The 20,512-nt window shown below is 45.0% G+C and overlaps 1 protein-coding gene across 2 annotated transcripts in view; it reads left to right on the forward strand.

Annotated features, from left to right (window-relative positions):
* Positions 1-12,223: 12,223 nt before the first annotated feature.
* Positions 12,224-20,512, forward strand: part of lin7b (lin-7 homolog B (C. elegans)) — a 39,295-nt gene continuing 31,006 nt past the window's right edge. For both annotated transcript variants that reach the window (XM_072271960.1, XM_072271959.1), the window contains exon 1: positions 12,224-12,281. In XM_072271960.1, coding sequence (XP_072128061.1) covers positions 12,245-12,281 — 37 coding nt within the window. In that variant the 5' untranslated portion in view covers positions 12,224-12,244. The remainder of the gene's footprint in view (positions 12,282-20,512) is intronic.

Genomic DNA, 20,512 nt, shown 5'->3' on the forward strand with positions numbered 1-20,512 from the left:
TGGTACTGTTTGTATTAACTTATTGTATTTTGAAATATACTATTCTTCACTTGACACTGTGTCTTGCTACAGATGATGGGAGTCTCTCTATTGGTATAGGTCAGTGTCATTCTCGGCCAGAAATTAACGGGAGTAAAGAACTGATTTTACTTTGCAGGGCTTGGTCACTTTGGGTTGGGGAAGGGTGGAGATTGTTGCCTTAACTTTACTCAGGAACTTTGGGTGCACCACCACAGGCTGGGAAGTATAACTGCAGCGTGACTGTTTACATTGAAAATGTGACTGTAACATGACTGGTTTCATTGCAAGTGTAACTACCATGTGACTGTTTACATAGCACTGTAGAACAGGGAATAAGAAGAGAGGCTTTGGCACAGGTCAGATCTTTGTGTATGACAGAGGGCCAGATGGATTTATTTTACAGGCAGGGGAAGGGGTTCTCTGCTCTAGTCAGTAATCCAGCACCCTTGGGGCCTGCTAGATCCACAGGTTTTCTGGACTGTTGGATGTCAGACCCACTTATAGCCAAACACATTGCGACATCACACTTTACTTGTTACTCGCTGGTATGAAAGTTTTCCAAGCGAAACAGGTGAGTTTACCAGGAGCAGGAAATATGCAAGACAGCAGTCACAATCTTTCTGAGTTCCTGGAGTACTGCGTACAGTTCTGGTCTCCATACTTGAGGAAGGACATACTGGCTTTGGAGGCAGTGCAGAGAAGGTTCACCAGGTTGATTCCAGGGATGAAGGGGTTAACCTATGAGGAGAGATTGAGTCACCTGGGACTATACTCTCTGGAGGTCAGAAGAATGAGAGGGGATCTTATAGAAACATAATTTTGAAAGGGATCGTTAAGATAGAAGTAGGAAAGTTGTTTCCATTGGTAGGTGAGACTGGAACTAGGGGACATTGCCTCAAGATTCAGGACAGAAGATTTCGGATGGAGATGAGGAGAAACTGTTTATCCCAGAGAGTGGTGAATCTGTGGAATTCTCTGTCCAGGGAAGCAGTTGAGGTTTCTTCACTAAATATATTCAAGGCACGGTTAGATAAGTCTTTACATAGTAAGGGAATTAAGGGTTATAGAGAAAAGGCAGGTAGATGGAGCTGAGTTTACGGACAGATCAGCCATGATCTTATTGAATGGCGGGGCAGGCTCGATGGGCCAGATGGCCTACTCCTGCTCCTATTTCTTATGTTCCTGACCCCAACTCTAGCACCCGGTCCACAGCCTTGGCCCCGTTTCTGGTCGTGCATTCCGCTTGCACTCCAGACCCCATCTTGCACCCCAGCTCACGGAGCGACCCGTGGATTGTGCAGGTTTTACTGAGAGCAGCGTGACCACAGCACAGCCATTGGTGGGAGAGTGACCCTGCAGCAAAATGTCCTCACAGACAGTTTTCGCTGCAAGTGCAGAGAGTTTGCCCGATACTCAGTCAGCACCTCTTGGCGTTGCTTTGCAGACTGTAGTGGACCCTTTGAATCAGGCCATGTGTTTTTCCAATATATACATCTGTGAGGGGTGGGGGTGTCCTTTCTTTAATGTTGTAAACCTCCAGGGAAAATATCTGTGTGGTGTACAGAAGGGATCATTTATTTGAACTGTTATGATGTTATGTTTGGAGGGTAGTGACTAGTGCTGTGGAGAAATAGACTCACTGGCCAAGGATGCTGGACACACCTTTGGGGTACATTGAACACTATGGGGGTCACTCTGTTATCTGAGGAATTCTGCCCGGAGAAGGATTATCAGGGAAAAGGGGGAGGAAGCGTGCTCTACAGTCCAGGCATTGAACTTACCACAAGGTGTAACTCAGAAGCACGTTGCATTGCGTTGCGTTGTGAGTTAATGATCTCACTCTCTGCAGCTTCTCAAGCTGGAAACCAGCCATGACCCGCAACCAGCTGATCCCGTAGTGAGATCCTGTCACTTCACCTTCAACCCCACCAGGCTCCGTAGTGAGTTACCGTCGCCAACCCCGCCAGGCACTGTAGTGAGATCCTGTCACTTCACCTTCAACCCCACCAGGCTCCGTAGTGAGTTACCGTCGCCAACCCCGCCAGGCACTGTAGTGAGATCCTGTCACTTCACCTTCAACCCCACCAGGCTCCGTAGTGAGTTACCGTCGCCAACCCCGCCAGGCACTGTAGTGAGATCCTGTCACTTCACCTTCAACCCCACCAGGCTCCGTAGTAACTTACCGTCAGTTTGACACTTCACCTGCAACCCCACCAGTCTCCGTAGTCACTTACCATCAGTTTGACATTTCACCTTCAACCCCGCCAGAGTGACATGCAGGTTTCTCTCTGTGGTCGATGGACTGAACATCTGATCATGTAGAAGTATGCCCTCCATTCCCTGTCGTCTCTAAGCCACCCAGTCGGAATTATTCTGGTGAGCTTGTCTGGAAAATTGTGGTCAGCGTCGACCCAATTTGTTACTCAGGACTCGGCCAGATTCAAATCCAGCTTCTGAGGGTGGGAAGTTCACCTTATAATGGAGGACCTCTTGTGGCTCAGCAGAGAGCCTGAGCTGAATCTTCTGCATTCAAGGCCCTCTCCAGACTTGAGGACAATTCTCCTGAACCAACAGTCTGAAAGATATGCTCTCTTTTGGAGATGAAGTAAATTCCCTCAGGCCAATGTGAAAATAACTCATTTTTTGAATGTGTGCGGGGTGAATCGTCTGAAATATCCTGGACAACTCTAACCCTCAGCCAAGATTGTTAATATGGTTTTGATCCGGATTCTGTTTGCAGCACCTTGGTGTGTGTGAGTTCCCTGCTGCATTTTCTCCTTTGCATCTCACTACCAGTTGTGTAGTGACCACGGAGTAAAAGTAACACTTCATGCTTTTAATTTGTTTGATCAAATTAATTACTCACTCAAAGTTTCATGGCTGTGGCTACAGCACCAATTCAGGAGTTAAACCTTAATGCCCTGGACACTTAGGAAAATGAATGAATCAGAGACATTAAAGCTAATCATTTTCTTTAACTACTTCTGTTTATGGGTGGTAAAAAGTGGCCAGGAAGGAGATAGAAACAGTTGTCTGACCAGGTGGAAAGTGATACATGAAGCCTCCAGAACTTCTCCCACCTTCAAAAACACCCTCAGATATTCACGATGATGTTGCAGGACCATTGGATCTCTTCAATCTATGGCACAGTTTAACCTTTAACCTTTTACTCTTTAACCTTGGCCCACTCTCTTTATCCTTTTCTTCCTCGGACTGACTCACGGGGGGCATCTGAAGAGGAAGTAGATTCTTTTTTGAAGGATGTTAAAGGATTTTGGAGGGAGTTCTGCCCATGAGGCTGCTAAACAAGATTTTTAAAAAAAACATCATTTACAGGAAAAGCACTGGAATGATAGAGGATTGGCTGATTGGGAGGAGGCAAAGAGTGGGAATAAAGGAGGCCTTTTCTGGTTGGCTGCCAGTGACTAGTGGTGTTCTGCAGGGGTCAGTGTTGGGATCGTTTCATTTCATGTTATATGTCAATGACTTGGATGACAGAATTGATGGCTTTGGGGCTAAGTTTGCAGACGATACAAAGGTAAGTGGAAAGGCAGGTAGTGTTGAGGAAGCAGGGAGTCTGCAGAAGCACTTGGACAGGTTAAGGGAATCAGCAAAGAAATGGCAGATGGAAGACCATAAAGCTATGCATTTAATAAAGTAATGAAATAATAAAGGTGTAGTCTATTTTCTAAATGGGGAACAAATTTTCAGAGATCAGAGATTGCATAGGGACTTGGGAGACCTTGTGTAGGATTCCCTAAAGGTGGTAAAGAAGGCAAATGCCATGTTAGCATTCATTTTAAGAGGACTAGAAAATATAAGCAAGGATGTAATGCTAAGGCTGTATTAGTCAGACTGCACTTGGAGTATTGTGATCAGACTTGGACTCCTTATCTATGGAAGCATGTGCTGGCATTGAAGAGGGTCCGGAGGAAGTTCATGAGAATGATCTTGAGAATGAAAATGTTAACATCTGAAGAGTATTTGGTGACTCTGGGCTTGTACTTCCTGTAGTTTAGAAGAATGAGGGGGATCTCATTAAAACCTATTGAATATTGAAAAGCCTAGTGCGTGTGGAGAGGATGTTTCCTACAGAGGGGGAGTTTAGGACCAGAGGGCACAGTCTCAGAATAGACAATCGTTCCTTTAGAACAGAAACTAGGAGAAATTACATGCCAGAGGGTGTTGAATCTGTGGAATTCATTAGTACAGATGGCTGTAGAGGACGTCATTTAAAGCTGAAGTTGACAGGTTCTTGATTATTATCTACTTTATTTTACTTCGGTTTATTTATTTGGAGATACATGAAGGAACAGCCCACTGAGCAGTGTCACCCAGCTACCCACCAGTTTAACCCTCGCCTTACCAGAGGAGAGGGGGAGCTCACTACACGGGCAACAGCTTGCCTTCCATATCGTACTGCCCAGGCTGGCGTATCTAGACAGCTAGGACGCAATATCCACAGTCAACTCCAATTGACAGAAGCCCTCGACTCGACTCGAACAGAGGACAATTTACAAAGACCAGTTAGCCTACTAACCGGTCAGGTGATCTCGAACCCCAAACTCTGACCCCCCTCCCCAGGCTGTAATATTAGTAGGAGTGTCAAAGTGTTACAAGAATCACCCCTTGTAATAATGATCAGTGCGGCACAAAGGATCTGTATTTACCAACAAGTAACTTTTATTGTTTCAAGTAAAAAGTATGTGGGCTCACAAACTACCTACCTGTGTGCACCCTATTGGTGTCCCTGACCCTCCCTGTACCAGACAATGAAGAGAAAAGGTACTACCCGGGAAAGGAGTCCACGCTGGCCAGGCATTCCTTGTGGTCTCCATCTCCACGTGTCCATGGAATCCTCCTTATCCGTGATAGTTGATCTCCGCTATCACCCTTGGATTGCTGGAGAGTTATCACCCCTGAGTATTTGGAGCTCCTGAGTCTTTTTCTGTTCCTCCTCATTTGAACCATTGGATCTCCACCCCATTGGCTCAAGGTCACCTGACCTACCTGGGTCACCTTCTTACTGGTCATTGTACAGGGCTACAGCCAACATTGTTTCTTGGTTCTGCCTGCCCCAGCCTTGTGTATTTGTGTCTTTACACTCTGACTGGTCCAATCCAGTTAAGTGAGGCAACCCAGACAGAGACTGACAAGATTACAGATTGCTTCTTTGGAAGGTCTGGCATCTTACATAACAGGTAGCTACTCCTCCGAGAATGGTCTCAAATTTAGCTGGTGATTACCTGAAGTTCCTTGTGTCTACATTCAATTGCTCTGATTAGATTGTACCAGAGCAAGAGTCAGTTCAGAGTCCACACCCTTTACATGACAAATAGCTGCTTGTTTGAGAATGGGTCTCGAGTTTAGCCGGTCATTACCTGAAGCTTCTTGTGTCCACATTCAATTGCTCTGATTAGATTATCCCAGAGCAGGAGTCAGTTCAGAGTCCACAAAATAGAAGGAAACAAAGACAGTTGGTCTGTCTGCCTCCCCTGTCCTTGGGTAGACTATAGTTTCTTCTGGCGAACAAAGTTTATGGGGAGAAGACGAGAAGGCGGTTGAGAGGAATGATGAAATGGTGGAGCAGACTCAATGGCCAAATAGCTTAATTCTGCTGCTCTGTCTTATGATGTTATGGTTGTATGGATTGAGGGAGATGGTCTACTGGGGGGGATGAGGTCTACGGCTGATCAGCCATGATTATAGTAAATGGTGGGACAGGCTTTGTGAGCCAAGTAAGCTCTCCTGTTTTCTTATCTTCATGGATTTAGAACATAGAACAAGACAGTACAGAACAGGCCCTTCGGCCCACAATGTTGTGCCAACACTTTAAACTACTCCAAGATCAATTTAACCCTTCCGTCGCACATAGCCCTCCATTTTCTGTCATTCATGAGCCTGTAGAAGTGTCTCTTAAAAGTCCAGAATGTATCTGTCTCTCCCACCGCCCCTGACAGCATTCCATTTGATGGGTAAAAAAAAAACTTAACTTTGACTTCCCCCCCAAACCGATTGGGCCAAAAGGTCTGTACTGTGTTGTACTATTCTGTGTTTAGTGACATATGTATGTACGGTACACGGACAATGTAGTCTTTTTGAATATCAGCATTTCCTGTTAAATATTTAGTATTTCTGTTAATTCTGGATGAAAAATGTTTTATTTTACACACTGTATTCCATCTGCCAAGCAGTAGCAACTTGCTCAGACCCTGGTATCCTCTTTGTATCCATGCAACTTTAATACTTCTATCCCTGGATATTGAGGGAGACCAGGCAGGAGATCGCCATCCCCTTCTCTGAATTCCTCCATCTCCACCACAGCTGCTCTCAGGAAGAGGCTTTTCATTCTACAACGAAGGAGATATCCCCCTTCTTCAAAGAAAGGGGCTCCCCTTCCTCCACCGCCAACGCTGCCCTCAACCATTTCGCGCATGTCTGCCCTCACCCCATCCTCCCGCCACCGCACCAGGGATAGGGTTCCTCTTGTCCTCACCTACCACACCATCAGCTTCTGTGTCCAGCTCATATTTCTGCAGAATTTCCACCACCTCCGACAGGATCCCACCAATATATAACACCCCCACCCAACTTTCTGCTTTCCGCATTGCTCCTTACTCAACTCCCTTGTGTCCTTTCATCCCTCAGCACTGATCTCCTTCCTGGCACTTATCCTTGCAACCAGAACAAGTGTTACATCTGCCCCTACACCTCCTCCGTCACTGCTACTCAGGGCCCAAAACAGTCCTGTGAGGCAACACTTCACCTGTGAGTCTGTTGCGGTCATCTATTGTATCCAATGCTCCTGGTGTGGCCTTCTGTACATCGGTGAGACCTGACATGGATTGGGAGACCACTCCATCTGCCAGAAAAAGTGGGATCTCCCGGTGGTCAGGCCACCCATTAATTCCACTTCCTATTCCTATTTCAACATGTCCATCCATGGCCTCCACTACTGTCACCATGAGGCCACACTCAGGTTGGAGGAATAAAACTTTTTATTCTGTCTGGGTAGCCTCCCACCTGACAGCATGAACACTCATTTCTCGAATTTCCGGTAATGCCAACCCCCCTGTTCTATTCCCCATTCCTATTTCTCTCTCTCTCTCTCTCCTTATCTCTTTGCCTGCCCATCGCCTTCCTCTGGTGTTCCTCTCCCTTTTTCTTTCTTCCATGGCCTTCTGTCCTCTCCTATCAGATCTCCCCTTCTCTAGCCCTGTATCTCTTTCACCAATCAACTTCCCAGCTCTTTACTTCACCCCTTCCTCCCTCCCGGTTTAACCCATCACCTTGTGTTTCTCTCCCCCCTCCCCCACCCCCACCCTTTCACTCTGACTCCTCATCTTTTTTGCTTTAGTCCTGCTGAAGGCTCTCGGCCCAAAATGTCGACTGTACTCTTTTCCATAGATGTTGCCTGGCCTGCTGAGTTCCTCCAGCATTTTGTGTGTGTTACTTGGATTTCCAGCATCTGCAGATTTTCTCTTGTTTGTGAGGAGATTGGTGGAGCTGTTGTGGAGACCTTTGTGTCCTCTTTAGCCACAGAAATAGCCAACGTTGTTGTTATGAGAAGGACAATCGGAATAATCTGGTCAATTACATCAGTAGTAGGGGAATTATTAGAGAAGATTCTTAGGGTCAGGTTTGACTCACCTTTAGAAGGGATGGATTTAATGCAAAAAGTCAGCATGTCTTTGTCTGGGCAGATCATGTCTCACAAATTTGATTGAGTTCTTTTAAGAAGGTGAAAATAATTAAGGGAAGAGCGATGGATGGGGTCCACATGCATTTGACTAGATCCTTCATAGCAGGGCAATCCAAAAGTCCCCTGGGCTTAGATTCAAAGTTGGCTTGGTCATGGAAGACAGATAGCAACATTTAAGAGCCATTTAGACAAACACATGCAAGGCTGAGGGAGATTCAAGAGTCTGAAGATGCAGAAGGAGATCTGAAGAGATGCTGGAGGAAATCAATGGGTCAGACAGCATCCATGGAGAGAAATGAATTGTCAGTGTTTTGGGTCAGGACCCTTCATCTGGACTGTAAAGGATCATTGCGAGGAGATAGAGGAATAAGGATCATGTGCAGGCAGACGGAATTAGTTCAGGTTGGCGTGATGGTCGGTGCAGACAATGTGGGTTGAAGGTCCTGTCCCTGTCATGTGTCTTATGTTCTACCCACCCTTTAAGACTGTGTAATATTCTCAACCCCGGCACCAGGGGAGCTACGTAGCATCGTAGAGTTACGTCCATATCCTATCCAATGAGCCGTACATGATGCTTCTTTCCTAAGGATCCTACCCCCTTACTAATATCCAAGGGGAAAATCTGTTAATGGGCCAAGGGCAGTCAGTGGGAGGTAACAATTCCTTCAATGGGAGAATAGTGGGAGGTAACAACCTACAGCCAATAGAAACAGGCAATGCGTGTCATTTGGAGGCAGTTGATTGGAGCACATGGGAAAACAGGCAAATGGATCCAGTCAAGAGGAGCCAAGTTTCATAAACCAAGGGGGCGCTGCCAAAGTATCAATGGGAGACAGGTATTGAAGTCAATGAGGTTGAACAATTTCTTTTCTTCGGTATTCACTAAGGAGAAGGATATTGAACTGTGTAAGGTAAGGGAAACAAGAAGGGTAGTTATGGAAAGTATGATGATTAAAGAAGAGGAAGTACTGGTGTTTTTAAGGAATATAAAAGTGGATAAGTCTCCGGGTCCAGACGGGATATTCCCTAGGACCTTGAGGGAAGTTACTGTGGAAATAGCAGGGGCTCTGACAGAAATAGTCCAAATGTCATTAGAAACCGGGATGGTGCCGGAGGATTGGCATATGGCTCATGTTGTTCCATTGTTTAAAAAGGGTTCTAAGAGTAAACCTAGCAATTACCGGCCTGTGAGTTTGATGTCAGTTCTGGGTAAGTTGATGGAAAGTATTCTTAGAGATGGTATATATAATTATCTGGATAGACAGGGTCTGATTAGGAACAGTCAACATGGATCTGTGCATGGAAGGTCATGTCTGACAAATCTTATCGAATTTTTTGATGAGGTTACTAGGAAAGATGACGAGGGTAAAGCGGCGGATGTTGTCTATATGGACTTCAGTAAGGCCTTTGACAAGGTTCCACGTGGAAGGTTAGTTAGGAAGGTTTAATTGTTAGGCATTAATATCGAAGTAGTAAAATGGATTCAGCAGTGGCTGGATGGGAGACGCCAGAGAGTAGTGGTGGTTAACTGTTTATCAGATTGGAGGACGGTGTCTAGTGGTGTGCCTCAGGGATCTGTACTGGGTCCAATGTTGTTTGTCATATATATTAATTATCTGGATGATGGGGTTGTAAATTGGATTAGTAAGTATGCAGATGATACTAAGATAGGTGGAGTTGTGGATAATGAAGTAGGTTTTCAAAGCTTACAGAGAGATTTAGGCCAGTTAGAAGAGTGGGCTGAAAGATCGCAGATGGAGTTTAATGCTGATAAAGGTGAGGTGCTACATTTTGGTCGGACTAATCAAAATAGGACATACATGGTAAATGGTAGGGCATTGAAGAATGCAGTAGAACAGAGGGATCTAGGAATAATGGTGCATAGTTCCCTGAAGGTGGAATCTCATGTGGATAGGGTGGTGAAGAAAGCTTTTAGTATGCTGGCCTTTATAAATCAGAGCATTGAGTATAGGAGTTGGGATGTAATATTAAAATCGTATAAGGCATTGGTAAGGCCAAATTTGGAGTATTGTGTACAGTTCTGGTCACCGAATTATAGGAAAGATGTCCATAAAATTGAGAGAGTACGGAGGAGGTTTACTAAAATGTTACCTGGGTTTCATCTCCTAAGTTACAGAGAAAGGTTGAACAAGTTGGGTCTTTATTCTTTGAAGTGTAGAAGGTTGTGGGGGGACTTGATAGAGGTATTTAAAATTATGAGGGGGGATAGATAGAGTTGACATGGATAGGCTTTTTCCATTAAGAGGACATGAGTTGAGAGTTAAAGGGCAAAAGTTTAGGGGTAACATGGGGGGGTAACTTCTTTACTCAGAGAGTGGTAGCTGTGTGGAACGAGCTTCCAGCAGAAGTGGTTGAGGCAGGTTTGATATTGTCATTAAAAGTAAAATTGGATAGCTATATGGACAGGAAAGGAATGGAGGGTTAAGGGCTGAGTGCAGGTCAGTGGGACTAGGTGAGAGTAAGAGTTCGGCACGGACTAGAAGGGCCAAGATGGCCTGTTTCGTGTTGTAATTGTTATATGGTTATATGTTATATGTTAACAGGAAGGAACAGGAGGAGGGAAAGGGTGAATGGGAGGCCATCTCCAGGAACCAGTAAGTTTGGTAGAAGGGGTATTAACTGCTCCCTAACCTGGTGCTATGGGTCCTGAAGTTCCTGTACCTTCTTCCTGATGGCAGCAGCAAGAAGAGAGCATGGCCTGGATAGGAGTAATCCTTCGAAGTTCAAAGTACATTTATTATCAAAGTACATCTGTATCACCATATACAACCCAGAGATTCATTTTCTTGTGGGCAAACTCTGACAGCACTTCATGCAGATGTGCTCGATGGTGGGGAGGACTTTAACTGTGATGGACTGGGCCATATCCACTACTTTTTGTAGGCTTTTCCATACAAGGGCATTGGTGTTTCCATACCAGGCTGTGATGCAAACAGTCAATATACTCTCCACCACACATCTATAGAAGTTTGTCAAAGTTTCAGATGACATGCTGAATCTTCGCAAACTTCTAAGAAAGTAGAGGCGCTGCTGAGTTTTCTTCATAATGGCACTGATGTGCTGGACCCAGGATAGATCCTCTAAAATGATAACATAGAATAATTTAAAGTTGCTGATCCCCTCCACCTCTAATCCCCCAATGAGAACTGATTCTTGGACTCCCAGTTTCCTCTTCCTGAAGTCAATAATCAGCTCCTTGGTCTTGCTGACATTCTGTGAGAGGTTGTTCTTGTGATACCATTCAGCCAGATTTTCAGTCTTCCTCCTTTGTGCTGATTCATTACCACATTGATTCAGCCATGGACAATGGTGTCATCAGCGAATTTAATTATGGCATTGGAGTTGTGCTTAGCCTTACAATCATAAGTGTAAAGTGAGTAGAGCAGGGGCTAAACACACAGCTTTGTGGTGTATCTGTGCTGATAGAGATTGTGGAGATGTTTTTGCCAATCTGAACTGACTGGGATCTGCAAATAAGAAAATTGAGGATCCAGTTGCAAAAGGAGTTATTGAGACCAAGGTCTTGAAGATCTTAGTTTTGAGTGGATGACAGTATTGAATGTTGACCTGCAGTTATTGAAGAACCAGAAGTATGCATCTTCACTATCCAGATGTTCCATGGTTGAGTGAAGAGCCAATTAAAAGACATCTGTTGTTGTACCTGTTGTAATGGTAGGCAAATTGGAGCAGTTCCAAGTCATTTCTAAGGCAGGAGTTGATATGTTTCATCACCAGCCTCTGAAGACACTTTATCTCAGAGCTACTGGATGATAGTTGAAGCAGGTCGCGACGTTCATCTGAGGCACTGATGGGATTGAAGCCTGCCTGAAGCTGATGGGTACCTCAGACTGCTGAAGCAGCAGGTTAAGGAGATCAATAAACACTCCAGTCAGTTGATAAACACAGATCTTTAGTGCTTGGCCAGGTACCCCGTCAGAGCCCGATGCTTTCTGTGGGTTCACCCCCATGAAGGATGTCCTCACGTCAGCCTTGAAGATTGAACTCATAGTGACTTCGGGGGCTGTGGGAGATCGTAAAAGTGCCTCTATGCATTTGTCAATCAGCTGGGTGCAAAACCTCGTTGTCACCGATGTCACTTGGTTTCAATTTGTAGGAGATAATGGCATTTGTAGGAGAAAAGAAAACAGCTCTGCCACAGCTGTTGAGAATTCTTCTGGGATTCAATTTTTCCAGATTTGCCACTTTGCATGTGAGATGGCTTTTTAGACCATTATACCTGGATCTCTTGTAATGAAATAGAGGCTAGATTATTGACCAATAGAAAGTTGGAAGGATGGACCAATAGGAGTCAGGCAGTGAGAGCCAATGAGAGGCCAGCAGCAGACTCCGCCCTCTATGCGATGCAGCGACGCCAGCGGCTGAAGACATTCATTGCAACACGCCGGGTAGGGGGCGGGGCTGAGTGCGCCTGTGAGGGCGGAGCGTTGCCAGGGTCACGTGCCCCTACATGGTTGCTGGTCAGGTGATGCCGGCTTGACGATGGCGGCGTTGGCGGAGTCTCTATCGCTGGAGAGAGGTGAGGGGACGAAGCGGGACAGAAAGGGCGACGAGAGCGGGAGACCAGGTTCCTGCTCCTGCGCCCGCTGCGTCCGTCCTATCAGTATTCTGCGGGCGGACACGGGCGGCACTCTGCGTCCTCGATGCCTATTTATTTTATGAATAATCTGTTATTCCACTGACCAATCGTCTGTCCAGGATCTGATTGGCATTTGGGTGGACTAATCAATCGGCGTGACATGCTGTCAGATTAATATGCATAAGGTGATAAAGGTGTTAAAACCAATAGGTGCGGGAGGCGGAGCCCTAGTAGTAGTAGGTTAGGTTGCACACTGGTACTTGTTTGGAGCTGCAGGCATCTTTCCAATTCCCCTGTTGAGGAGGGGTTGGCACACTTCACGTAGGTGGATGGGTGTCAGGAATGTTTTTGGGTGTTCAATGGAGTTGTCTCTTTTCTTCAAAGTATCTACTCAAGTAAGATTTTATTCCCACCACCTGTCACCATCCTGAAGCAGCTTGCCTCATCAGCAGTTATCTTCAGCTTTCAACAGTCTACATCCTAAAACAATCCTGGCTCCCAGTCACCGAGGAACCATAGAACCATAGAAACTACAGCACAGAAACAGGCCCTTTGGCCCTTCTTGGCTGTGCCGAACCATTTTCTGCCTAGTCCCACTGACCTGCACACGGACCATATCCCTCCATACACCTCCCATCCATGTATCTGTCCAATTTATTCTCAAATGTTAAAAAAGAACCCGCATTTACCACCTCGTCTGGCAGCTCATTCCATACTCCCACCACTCTCTGTTTGAAGAAGCCCCCCCCTAATGTTCCCTTTAAACTTTTCCCCCCTCACCCTTAACCCATGTCCTCTGGTTTTTTTCTCCCCTTGCCTCAGTGGAAAAAGCCTGCTTGCATTCACTCTATCTATACCCATCATAATTTTATATACCTCTATCAAATCTCCCCTCACTCTTCTACGCTCCAGGGAATAACGTCCTAACCTATTCAACCTTTCTCTGTATCTGAGTTTCTCAAGTCCCGGCAACATCCTTGTAAACCTTCTCTGCACTCTCAACCTTATTTATATCCTTCCTGTAATTTGGTGACCAAAACTGAACACAATACTCCAGATTCGGCCTCACCAATGCCTTATACAACCTGATCATAACATTCCAGCTCTTATACTCAATACTTAGATTAATAAAGGCCAATGTACCAAAAGCTCTCTTTACGACCCTATCTACCTGTGACGATACTTTTAGGGAATTTTGTATCTGTATTCCCAGATCCCTCTGTTCCACTGCACTCCTCAGTGCCTTACCATTAACCCTGTATGTTCTACGTTGGTTTGTCCTTGCAACGTGCAGTACCTCACACTTGTCAGTATTAAACTCCATCTGCTATTTTTCAGCCCATTTTTCCAGCTGGTCCAAGTCCCTCTGCAGGCTCTGAAAACCTTCCTCACTGTCTACTACACCTCCAATCTTTGTATCATCAGCAAACTTGCTGATCCAATTTACCACATTATCATCCAGATCATTGATATAGATGACAAATAACAATGGACCCAGCACTGATCCCTGTGGCACACCACTAGTCACAGGCCTCCACTCAGAGAAGTAATTCTCTACCACCACTCTCTGGCTTCTTCCATTGAGCCAATGTCTAATCCAATTTACCACCTCTCCATGTATACCTAGCGACTGAATTTTCCTAACTAACCTCCCATGCGGGACCTTGTCAAAAGCCTTACTGAAGTCCGTGTAGACAATATCCACTGCCTTCCCTTCATCCACTTTCGTGGTAACCTCCTCGAAAAACTCCAACAGATTGTCAAACATGACCTACCACACACAAAGCCATGTTGACTCTCCCTAATAAGCCCCTGTCTATCAAAATGCTTGTAGATTCTGTCTCTTAGTACTCCCTCCAATAACTTACCTACTACTGACGTTAAACTCACCGGCCTATAATTTCCCGGATTACTTTTCGATCCTTTTTTAAACAACGGAACAACATGAGCCACTCTCCAATCCTCCGGCACTTCACCCATAGACAGCGACATTTTAAATATTTCTGCCAGGGCCCCCGCAATTTCAACACAAGTCTCCTTCAAGGTTCGAGGGAATACCCTGTCAGGTCCCGGGGATTTATCCACTTTAATTTTCCTCAAGACAGCAAGCACCTCCTCCTTTTCAATCTGTACAGTTTCCATGGTCTCACTACTTGATTCCCTCAATTCCATAGATTTCATGCCAGCTTCCTTAGTAAATACAGACGCAAAAAACCTATTTAAGATCTCCCCCATTTCCTTTGGTTCTGCACATAGCCGACCACTCTGATCTTCAAGAGGACCAATTTTATCCCTTACAATCCCTTTGCTCTTAATATACTTGTAAAAGCTCTTTGGATTATCCTTCACTTTGACTGCCAAGGCAACCTAATGTCTTCTTTTAGCCCTCCTGATTTCTTTCTTAAGTATATTCTTGCACTTCTTATACTCCTCAAGCACCTGATTTACCCCCTGTTTCCTATACATTTCATACAACTCCCTCTTCTTCTTTATCAGAGTTGCAATATCCCTTGAGAACCAAGGTTCCTTATTCCTATTCAATTTGCCTTTAATCCTGACAGGAACATACAAACTCTGCACTCTCAAAATTTCCCCTTTGAAGGCTTCCCACCTACCAATCACATCTTTGCCAGAGAACAACCTGTCCCAATCCACGCTTTTTAGATCCTTTCTCATTTCTTCAGGAGTGGACAATTAGTTCCAATTAGAGATAAGGGAGATGCTAGGGAGTCTTTTCCTTTGTCAAAGCCGGCCAAATCTGGAGAGCTGTCCAAATCAGCAACTTTTATGTGTGTTGCTTGAAATTACCAGCATCTGCAGATTTCCTTGTGTTTGCAGATCTGGAGAGCATGTTTTCAAGATTGCTTAATGTCATTTCTAAGTGTAAGGAGAATGAAATAATTGTTGCTTTGGATCCTTTGCAGCTCAAAAAACAAAAGATAAAGAACACAATAATAATAATAGTAATGCACAATATATATAAATATACATGATACATTGATTGTATGTCCATAAAGTGACGCTAGGCTGACATAAGGTTACTGACAGGAAATAATAAAGTAGTGACAAAATTGGTGTGTGGAGGTGTTGATCAGCCTTACTGCTTGGGGTAAGTAAGTGTTTTGAGGCTGGTGGTCCTGTCATGGATCTGATTGGAGTGGGACAAACACTCCATGAGCAGGTTATGTGGGACCATTCATGATGTTACTGGTCCTTAGTAGCCCAAGAAATAGTGGATGCATTAGTGATAATTTTTCAAAACTCGTTCGATTCTGGACTAGTTCCTGAGGATTGGAGGGTGGCTAATGTAACTCCACTTTTTAAAAAAGGAGGGAGAGAGAAACCGGGGAATTATAGACCGGTTAGCCTAACGTCGGTGGTGGGGAAACTGCTGGAGTCAGTTATCAAGGATGTGATAACAGCACATTTGGAAAGCGGTGAAATGATCGGACAAAGTCAGCATGGATTTGTGAAAGGAAAATCATGTCTGACGAATCTCATAGAATTTTTTGAGGATGTAACTAGTAGAGTGGATAGGGGAGAACCAGTGGATGTGGTATATTTGGATTTTCAAAAGGCTTTTGACAAGGTCCCACACAGGAGATTAGTGTGCAAACTTAAAGCACATGGTATTGGGGGTAAGATATTGGTGTGGGTGGAGAGTTGGTTAGCAGACAGGAAGCAAAGAGTGGGAATAAACGGGACCTTTTCAGAATGGCTGGCAGTGACTAGTGGGGTACCGCAAGGCTCAGTGCTGGGACTCCAGTTGTTTACAATATATATTAATGACTTGGATGAGGGAATTAAATGCAGCATCTCCAAGTTTGCGGATGACACGAAGCTGGGTGGCAGTGTTAGCTGTGAGGAGGATGCTAAGAGGATGCAGGGTGACTTGGATAGGTTGGGTGAGTGGGCAAATTCATGGCAGATGCAATTTAATGTGGATAAATGTGAAGTTATCCACTTTGGTGGCAAAAATAGGAAAACAGATTATTATCTGAATGGTGGCCGATTAGGAAAAGGGGAGGTGCAACGAGACCTGGGTGTCATTATACACCAGTCATTGAAAGTGGGCATGCAGGTACAGCAGGCGGTGAAAAGGGCGAATGGTATGCTGGCATTTATAGCGAGAGGATTCGAGTACAGGAGCAGGGAGGTACTACTGCAGTTGTACAAGGCCTTGGTGAGACCACACCTGGAGTATTGTGTGCAGTTTTGGTCCCCTAATCTGAGGAAAGACATCCTTGCCATAGAGGGAGTACAAAGAAGGTTCACCAGATTGATTCCTGGGATGGCAGGACTTTCATATGAAGAAAGACTGGATGAACTGGGCTTGTACTCGTTGGAATTTAGAAGATTGAGGGGGGATCTGATTGAAACGTATAAAATCCTAAAGGGATTGGACAGGCTAGATGCAGGAAGATTGTTCCCGATGTTGGGGAAGTCCAGAACGAGGGGCCACAGTTTGAGGATAGAGGGGAAGCCTTTTAGGACCGAGATTAGGAAAAACTTCTTCACACAGAGAGTGGTGAATCTGTGGAATTCTCTGCCACAGGAAACAGTTGAGGCCAGTTCATTGGCTATATTTAAGAGGGAGTTAGATATGGCCCTTGTGGCTACGGGGGTCAGGGGGTATGGAGGGAAGGCTGGGGCAGGGTTCTGAGTTGGATGATCAGCCATGATCATAATAAATGGCGGTGCAGGCTCGAAGGGCCGAATGGCTTACTCCTGCACCTATTTTCTATGTTTCTATGTTTCCTGGTACCTTTCTGTATATATGCCCTTGATGGTGGGTAAGCTGGTGCCAGTGATGTCTTGACTGGCCATTGTAGAGACTTCCTGATAAAGAAAGAAGTTTTAGAGGGTATCGGAGATAGAATTCTTTCACATGAGAGTATTTGGAATTAGGAACGTGCATGCTGAGGGAGTAGTGGAGAAAGAATTATTACAGATTGAAGTATGGAGGTAAGCACTTGAATTATCGTAGTACACTACAGACCAAGTGCTGATAAGTTGGATTAGCACAGGTGGGTTTTTGATGGCTGACATGGGGGTGATGGGCAGAAAGGCCAGTTTATGTGCTGGATGACTCAGTGACTATTCTCCCTTTTGGAAGATTGAAGTTGATGCTGTCATCCCATTATAAAGTGATTTTTTTTTCAATCTCTCTTCTCCTTTCGTCAACTAAAATTGAATGAGATTGTTGGACTTTATTTGTCATGGACTGTATTAAAACAGTCGTTGACAAGTGTGTCCCCACAAAATCATCCAGAGTCTTCCCCAACCAGAAGCTCTGGATGAGCCGTGATATCCACAATCTGCTGAGGGACTGATCAGAGGCATTCAAGTCTGGTAACCAAGAAAGTTACAAGAGGTCCATTTATGATCTCTGCAAAGCCATTTCACGGGCCATGTGGCAATTCCAGACTAAACTTGAATTAACAAAGGATGCTCAGCAGTTGTTGCAAAGCTGGAATACCATCTCCTCTTATAAAGTTAAATCAAGTGACATAGGTGACAACAGGGCTTTGCTTCCAGATGAGCTCAATGCCTTCAATGCTCACTTTGACCATGGAGGAACCATCACGAGCTCCCACAGCCCCCGATGACCCTGTGGTTTCAGTCTCTAAGGCCAACATGGGAGCAACCTTCAGGCGTGTGAACCCACAAAAAGCATCTGGCCCAGATGGGGGTACCTGGCCAAGTTCTAAAGACCTGTGTTGATCAACTGGCTGGAGTATTCACTGAGATCTTTATCCTCTCACTTTGGCACTCTGGAGTACCCACCGGCTTCAGTCAGAATCAGGTTTAATATCACCGGCCTATGTCATGAAATTTGTTAACTTCGTGGCAGCAGTATAATGAAATACATAATGATATTGGGGAAAAAAGTAAATTAATTACAGTAGGTGTATGTATGTATATTAAATAGTTAAATTAAAAATTGTGTAAAAACTAATAATATAAAAGTAGTATTCATGGGTTCGATGTCCATTTAGGAATTGGATGGCAGAGGGAACAAAGCTGTTCCTGAATCACTGAGTGTGTGCCTCCAGGCTTCTGTACCTCCTTCCTGATGGTAATAATGAGAAGAGGGTATGTTCTGGGTGATGGGGATCCTTAATGATGGATATTGCCTTTCTGAGGCACTGCTCCTTGAAGATGTCTCGGATACTATGGAGGATAGTACCCAAGACTGATTTTACAACTTCCTGTAGCTTCTTTCAGTCCTTTGCAGTAGCTCCCCATACCAAATGTGATTCAGCCTGTCAGAATGCTCTCCACAGTACCTCTATAGAAGTTTTCGAGTACTTAGGGTGACAAACCAAATCTTTTCAAATTTCTAATGAAGTATAGCTGCTGTCTTGCCCTCTTGATTGCTGCATTGATTTATTGGGGCCAGCTTAGATCCTCAGAGATCTTGACATAGAGGAACTTGAAATTGCTCACTCTTTCTATTTCTGATGCCTCTCTGAGGACTGGTGTGTTTTCCCTTGTCTTACCCGTCCAAAGTCCACAATCAGTGTTTTGGTCATACTGACATTGAGTGCGAGGTTGTTGCTGCAATACCACTCAACTGGCTGGTATATCTCAGTCCTCTACGCCCTCTCATCTCCATCTGAGATTCTACCAACAATGGTTGTATCATCAACAAATTTATAGATGACATTTGAGTTATGCCTAGCCACACAGTCATGTGTATATAGAGAGTAGAGCAGTGGGCTAAACACACACCCCTGAGGTGCACCAGTGTTGATCATCAGCGAGGTGGAGATATTATTACCAATCCGCACAGACTGTGGTCTTCTGGTTAGGAGGTCGATGATCCAGTTGCAGAGGGAGTTACAGAGCCCCAGCTTCTTTAGCTTATCGATCAGGGCTATAGGAGTGATGGTGTTAACTGCTGAGCTATAGGCAATGAACAGCATCCTGACATAGGTGTTTGTATTGTCCAGGTGATCTAGGGCCGTGTGAAGAGCCATTGAGATTGCGTCTGCCGTAGACCTATTGTGGCAATAGGCAAACTGCAGTGGGTCCAGGTCTTTGCTGAGGAAGGAGTTGATTCTAGCCATGACCAACCTCTGAAAGCTATTTATCACAGTAGATGTAAGTGCTACTGGACGGTAGTCATTAAGGCAGCTCCCGCTGGTCTTGTTGAACACTGGTGTAATTGTTGCCCTTTTGAATCAGGTGGGAACTTACTACTGTTGCAGTGAGAGGCTGAAAATGTCCTTGAGTCCTCCAGCCAGTTGGTTGGCACATGTTTTCAGAGTCTTTCCAGCCTTTTGGGGCCTGCCACCTTGCGAGTGTTCATCCTCCTGAAAGACAGCCTGACATTGGCTACTGAGATAGAGATCATAGGGTCATCAGGTGCAGCAGGATCTTCATAGTCATAGTCATAGTCATACTTCATAGATCCCGGGGGAAATTGGTTTTCGTTACAGTTGCACCATAAATAATTAGATAGTAATAAGACCATAAATAATTAAATAGTAATATGTAAATGATGCTAGGAAATAAGTCCAGGACCAGCCTATTGGCTGAGGGTGTCTGACCCTCCAAGGGAGGAGTTGTAAAGTTTGATGGCCACAGGCAGGAATGACCTCCTATGACGCTCAGTGTTGCATCTCGGTGGAATGAGTCTCTGGCTGACTGTACTCCTGTGCCCAACCAGTACATTATGTAGTGGGTGGGAGACATTGTCCAAGATGGCATGCAACTTGGACAGCATCCTCTTTTCAGACACCACCGTCAGAGAGTCCAGTTCCATCCCCACAACATCACTGGCCTTCCGAATGAGTTTGTTGATTCTGTTGGTGTCTGTTACCCTCAGCCTGCTGCCCCAGCACACAACAGCAAACATGGTAGCACTGGCCACCACAGACTCGTAGGACATCCTCAGCATCGTCTGACAGATGTTAAAGGATCTCAGTCTCCTCAGGAAATAGAGCTTCACAGCTGAAGTTATATTTTCTCTTTCAAAGCGGGCATAGAAGGCGTTGAGCTCCTCTGGTAGTGAAACATTAGGTTTCACACCTCCAGACTTTGAACTTTTTTACTGTGCCATGGCCTGTTCTTCATCAAGTTATGGTATTGTTGCATTGTTGTAACTATATGTTATAATTATGTGGTCCGTCTCCCTCAGATCCCTACGTCAGCTCCTGGGCCCT

Source organism: Mobula birostris, chromosome 11 (assembly GCF_030028105.1).
Source record: "Mobula birostris isolate sMobBir1 chromosome 11, sMobBir1.hap1, whole genome shotgun sequence".
Classification (NCBI taxonomy): Eukaryota; Metazoa; Chordata; class Chondrichthyes; order Myliobatiformes; family Myliobatidae; genus Mobula; species Mobula birostris.